This window comes from Diceros bicornis, chromosome 38 (genome assembly GCF_020826845.1).
Source record: "Diceros bicornis minor isolate mBicDic1 chromosome 38, mDicBic1.mat.cur, whole genome shotgun sequence".
NCBI classification, from domain to species: Eukaryota; Metazoa; Chordata; class Mammalia; order Perissodactyla; family Rhinocerotidae; genus Diceros; species Diceros bicornis.
This window is the reverse complement of record NC_080777.1, coordinates 32,099,290-32,105,394: the sequence shown is the minus strand read 5'-3', so window position 1 is coordinate 32,105,394 and position 6,105 is coordinate 32,099,290. Positions and strand designations below refer to the sequence as shown.

At 55.2% G+C, this 6,105-nt stretch overlaps 1 protein-coding gene across 3 annotated transcripts in view; it reads right to left on the bottom strand.

Moving 5' to 3' along the window:
• Positions 1 to 1,041: 1,041 nt before the first annotated feature.
• LOC131399511 (ral guanine nucleotide dissociation stimulator-like) overlaps positions 1,042 to 6,105 on the bottom strand; it is a 249,899-nt gene continuing 244,835 nt past the window's right edge. The window contains exons 3-6 of one of the 3 annotated variants that reach the window (XM_058533874.1): positions 5,731 to 5,833; positions 3,569 to 3,642; positions 1,676 to 1,766; positions 1,042 to 1,338 (exon numbers count right to left, since the gene is read on the bottom strand). In XM_058533874.1, coding sequence (XP_058389857.1) covers positions 1,226 to 1,338; positions 1,676 to 1,766; positions 3,569 to 3,642; positions 5,731 to 5,833 — 381 coding nt within the window. In that variant the 3' untranslated portion in view covers positions 1,042 to 1,225. Of the gene's footprint in view, positions 1,339 to 1,675; positions 1,767 to 2,111; positions 2,491 to 3,568; positions 3,643 to 5,730; positions 5,834 to 6,105 lie in introns of those variants that run through there. The other 2 variants (XM_058533876.1, XM_058533875.1) reach the window with 2 other exon arrangements.

The window sequence follows — 6,105 nt, the reverse complement described above, 5'->3', positions numbered from 1 at the left end:
GCCCCATTTGGACGAGTTTGGAACACCAACACTGAGTGTGTAAACTTGAGGATTGTCCAAGACCATGGACCTCAGAAGAACACGGGCTCAGAAGTCACCTTGGACAGCAAGGGACAATGTGGGGTCACTGACTGGCCAGGATTATGGTCCCTTATCCTGGCAAAGTAGAGCTCACTCGGGATCCATCAGGCCAAGTCAGGGAGGAGGTTTGGGGCTTTCTAGGGAAATTCTGTCCTAAAGGGAATTGCATAAGGAAGGCAGGGGTGCTGAAAATCCTAGTTCACAGGGAGCAGTAATGTTTATGTAACAAGGCCCAGCTGTAGCCTTAAAAGCTGCATCACAAATCTTTCCTCCTGGATACAAATCAAGCAGGAAAAGGAATTCAGGGTCCTGGACAAGGATTCCAGCAGGATTCAAATCTAGGTCAGAGGTGAACATGGAGCCCCTAGAGGGCCCTCAGGAGGCAAAGTCCTGCCTGCCTTTAGTCCATCTGCAAATGAACTTCCGCGGGTCTTGTCCTCTCAACGTGCACATTTTGATCTTTTTCCATTGTTTTCTCCACTTAGAGCTGATATATTCCCAGAGATTGAACTAGAAAACAACAAGTTCCTAAAATTTGGTCAAAAGAAACCTCAAGAAGAGAAGCAGAAAACATTCCCTCTTCCTCCAGAATTAGGAAGGCAGCCCCTGCCTGTGGCATGACATGGTCCTGCGTAGTGCTGTTTTAAAGTCACCCACATTTCAGTGGTTTTTTTCTCTGCCTGTGAAAGTACCTTCAACCTTTAAATCTCAGGAGAAGGGGTGGTGGGCTGTGCCTGCACCTGGAGGAGCTGAATGATACTGACATGAACTGGTCCTCGGTGTTAGGGGGACTTGGGATTGTCCCCACTAACCAGAGAAGGGGCTGGCCCTTCTCCCTTCTCCCACATACAATAAGCTGATGACCCGGAAGAGTTCTTGATTCAAGGAGAAATGTGAGATTCTGTGTCTCCCTCACATGCCTACAGAAAGTGACAGAACCACACCACAAGTTCCAGGCTGTAAAGGGAACAGGACTTTAATATAATATTCAAACATGGCATTTATTATTTACAACAAATAACTACTGTCCCTCCCCAATGGGTTCATAGATGCTGGGGGATGTCAGGGAGCTGAGATGGGGTCGTCCTCTCTCTCTTGGGCTACAGGGGACTCCAGGAATCAGCTTACGATGCTCCCCTTCCTGTCAGGTGGGAGGAGCTGGCCCGGTGCATCGCAAGCTTCCCAGCTGTGTCCCGGCTACTGAGGATGATGCTGTGATCGGCCACTGGTATGGGGCTCGGTATTGGGGCCTGGGGGCTGAGTAGAAGTGTCGGGTTATCTTGGGGGGCCTCCCTCAGAATCATGGCCACCCACCCTGTCCCCACTGCACTGGGTGCTGCAGACCTTGTGCTCAGTGCTGTTAGCCACCAGTACCCCACTTGTCCCTGCCACGGGAGAAATCGTTTACTATCACCTATTTCACAGAGGAGGAAACGGAGTCTCAGGAAGCTGAAGAGAGTCACCCCAGTCACAGGACTGCTCAGTAGTGGAGCTGGGATCCCAGTGCCAGCTATCGGACTCCCCAAGGACACGCTTAGCTCAAAGCTTTACTGAACTCCTAGGAGTAGTCACCCCAGCCCAGACACTCACTCACCCCTGAACTTGATGATGGCCGGCTCTTCTTGGCCTTGAATATTCTGCTGGCCAACTAGATCTGGGGATCCAGCAGGCAGGACAGGCTGTAGCTACAGGGCAGAAAGGCACCTCTGAGCCTACCAGGAGCCACACCTCAGGTGTCCCCCCCACTGCCTTCCCAGCAGCTGGAGTCTGGGTGTCCCAGAGTTCGCCAAGCAATAAGGCCTGGGGCTGAGCAGGGGGCCATGGAGACAGGCTCTCTGGACTGGCCAACATGGAGAGTCCACCCCTGCCCTCACTCAACTCCTGCACAGCCTCAACTATCATTCTCGTTGAGCAGCTCCATGTCCTGGAATCAGGCCCCAAATCACTCCTCCAGCTCTGGTTGTAATTCTTTGCAACCACTGGGAGCAGCAGCATCTCCCTCATGACTCAGTATTCCTGGGACCAGAGGGAAGGAGAGGATGCACACAGGGCCTGGGTGGGGGATGCTGCAGGGGCCTTGGGGGGGGTGAGGGGTGGGGCAGGGGACCAGTCCTGGCAACGCTCCTTCCCACCAGTTCTATCCAGGCTCTACCTGTTCTCAGAATGGGAATAATCAGCCTCTCCTCCAAGAAGTTATCCTTGATGCCATCCTCCCCTCAACCAACCCGCCAATTGGATGGGTCTCCCACTTCTCTGTTATCGAAGTCTTCCACTCAATGTAAGATACAGGGGGTGGAACCAGGGACTGTTCTGCCCAGAGGGTCTCTGATTTCCACCTCCTTCCCCTCCCCTGCAGGGAGTGCCACAGCTGCTCACCTCAGTCCCTTTCTTAAGGTTGATCTCATTCCCCTGAAAGGTGGAGAGCCAGAGTCCATCAGACAGAATGCCATAGACTGACTAGCCCCTTATGTCCACCCCTTATCATGGTGCACGACTGCCAGGTCCCCAGAGGGGGCGGAGCATGCAGAGAAAACAGGACTTGGACCTAGGCCGGGCTCTGGGCTCCAGAGAAGGAGGACATGGGGGGAGGCTGAGGGACCTGGCAGCACAACCCTCTCTGATGACAGACTTGGAGGCTGAGGCCTCAGGCAGAGGGGACTGCTCAGCAACTTATGTGCTGCCTGACTTGGGGGGGGGGGCGACCCCTCTCTCCCTCCATGGGGAGCATGGGAGTTAGAGGCTGAGTCCAGCTCAGATAAAACCTCACGCGGCTGTGCCATCAGGCAGCTCTGAGTTTCCCCAGCCTGGGGAACCGGAATGGGTGTCTCAGGTGGAGCCTCTGTTCACTCATCTCTAAGATGGGCCTGATGCCCCAGCTCCCAGGGGCCACTGCGAGGCTCCCAGGAGAGATGTGTCAAGTGCTGAGAGCTCGGAGCACATTTCGGGGGCTCCCGCATCCCAAGGTTCAGGATCGTGGTCCTTCCTGCCTGGCCTCAGGTTCACCCACCTCGAGATAATCACCCATCGCCAGACACAGCATAAGCTGGTCACCAAGGAAAGTGCCAAGATAGGGGACGACACCTTGTGACATTGGGGTGCGGGTGGGATGAGCCCTTGCTCTCAAGTCGACCCCCTGCAGACCCTCCCCTGAAAAGTCTACAGCCACAGCCTCCTGGCCCACCCCAGGGTTCCCACGGGGAACAGCCTAGGACCCTTACTAGCCTCCCCTCAATTCCTCCTTGCTTCACACCCCAAGAACACCACACTCCTCCTCCTCCTCTCCCAGGGCAGGCTTCTAGCAAATCACAGGGTATGCGGTCCCTGTCCCTCCCCACAACAAACCCATCCTGCACCAGCTCTTCCAGGCCATCCCGGTCACTTCTACTGGGGGATTCGGACACTGTGGCACCAAGAGAAAGGGCCCTCCTCTCTTGATTTGAGGCCTCCAGCTGGGAACGCAGAGCCCCTCCCCCACAGGCACACTCACCTGCTGCTGCTGCTGCTCCTTCTCCTGCACCCTCTGGGGGTTGATTTCCGGGGGGCAAACGTGGAAGGCCCCTCCTGTCAGGGTCGAGGACAGTGTCAGTGAGGCCATAGTCCCCTCACCGCATTTCTCTCCAGCACCACTCGCCTCCGACACTGGACATCTGACTCGAGTCAACTGGTACCAATGCCACTCCACCCTCCAAGGTCTTGTGATTCCAGAACAAGCCCAGTTTCAACTCTCTGAGTGTAAGCTTGGGCTTGCGTCCTGGACTCCCTGAGCCTGTTTCCTCATCTGGAAAGTGTGAGAACTCCAGCTACTTCACAGGTTCTCCTGAGGACTCACTGTCGCATGACTGTCATCGCTGTTCTTGCCCTCACCCCTCCAGGGAGCAGGCAGAAAGCTCCCACATTCCTTTCCTCCCTCTTACCTCATCACCCCCATGTGAGGCCTGCACCACACGATCACCATCCTTCCATTTCCCTGATGGGGAGACAGAGGCCCAAACAGGGGCAGTGAGTTGCTCAGGGGCCACAGAGGAGAGGCCACTTGGCCCTCCCAGCCAGAGACCCTGTTCCAACATCCTCACCTAACCACCAGCCCCACCACTGACAACAGTCCTGACCCCCGAGCTCTCGAAGCTTGGTCGTGGGCCGAGGCGTGGATGGAGAGGATGTGGTGTCTTGGGAGTCTGGTTGAATGGCTCCTGCCTGCCCCAGTCTCGTGGAGTGTCTGGCCCCCAGGCTGGGACAGAGGCAATGCCAAACCCTTCTCCTCCCCAAGGAACCACTCAGGATATTCCCCTGCACTGAACTCTTTCTTTATCCACTCAGAAACTGGACCCCCAAGGTGCCACCTCTGATCAACAGGGAAGGGGTGAGAGGACATTTTGCTTCCCTGTTTACATGAAGCTCCTAACTTCCTTTCAGCAGGATCCACTAAGAATCTATCAGTTGCCTAGGCGCTACTCATAAGCCACCTGGGGTATATGTCATTGCCAACCAGGCATTCAGGTGAGACTCCGTTGTTGACTCGAATGACTGTTCTAGGCGTCCAGGGGGGGTCCCAGAACGCACACACATCTGTCTCTGGTCCAGCTGTTCAGATCCAAGGATGAGCATCTTGTTTGTCCACCTGGGCCAGGGGAATTCCCTGCTGTGCCCGTCCCTGGGGTAGGCAGTGTGCTCTCCCCTTGGAGACATGGTGAAGATAGAAGGAGCAGCAGGGGCCTGGCTTCCTGAGGACAGGTTTAGGCTGAGGGATAAACCCACCCAACCACCCAACAGTCTGGGAGAAGCTACATTCAGCAGGACGGAAGTGCATGGAAGCCAGAAATCTGCTGATGGCGCCAGCTCGGCAACTCGCTCTGGAACAGCACAGCCAACACCACTGTGTCCCATGACCAGGGCCTCCTGCCCACAAACGGCACCCCACCTGCCCATGGGCCAAACAGATCCCTAAGCTTGTTAACCTGGACAAGATAGATGGGAACGTTTCAGAGAAAGTTCAAGTGAGAAACTATCAAAACCACAGCTTGCCCAGTCCCCCTCCCCCCGTGGCCCTTCCTCTCTTTCCAGACCCCCAGCCTCCACTCTACCTTGGTCATCAGTTCTCTGCTCAAGGACTCGTCTTGGCTATAGTGCTCCTTAAGTTTTTCAGAGCGCTCCCTGAGGAGAGGGGAAAGAGGGAAGGATAAATTTAGGGATAATGTGAGGGGTCTGAGTGCAAATCTTTTTCTTTGACAACCTGAGAGATTCAAACTGCCTGGAGGAGTGCTCTCACTGGGCTCCTCTGAGGGCTAAGGTCTTGTGAGACTGGGAGGGGGCTCTCCTGTTGGTCACTGGGGTCTCCATTCCCCCGCTATACAGAGCAGCTCTCTTTTGACCACTTTCAGTTTCAACTGGGCATAGAGTTCTGTTGCTATAAACACTTGAAAATCTCCAATGTGGCTCAACCCAGTACCTGGCATTTAGAGAAACCGAATCCTGAAGCAGAATTGGTGCACTAAGGACACCAGGAGACTTAGAGACCCACCGCTGAGGCCCAGGCCCTGTTCCAAGCATTTGCTGCCACCCAGGAGTTCCCAGCTGACTGAGGGGCCAATGGCAGACATACGGGAGATCCCCCATCCACCCTGGTCCTCCTATGGAGAGAGGCCTACCCACCAGGAAACTTCCCCCATGTGTTCTTCAGGTGGCATATGGATGTTTTCTGCAGAACAGAGATGACAGTGCAGGGCGAGGAGAAGTTCTTCAGGATCTTGCACTCCTGGGGAAGGGAAGAGAATGAGCTGTGAGGTGGGGCGCTGGAGCCCTGCTTGCTCTAGCTTCAGTCCCCTTCTATTTAAATCTCCTCTCCTGGATGAGACAGATGCTCAGGGAGCCCCAGAAGGGCACATTTAGGACCCAAAGAGTAACACTCACAAGGAGGAGGATTTTAGCTCAACCCAGGGAGGGAGCCAGGGAGGAAGTGAGCATCCCCGCAGTGGGACCTGGAGTCAAGGTCAGCATTCCCCTGGCAAGAAGGGCCTAGGGACTTGC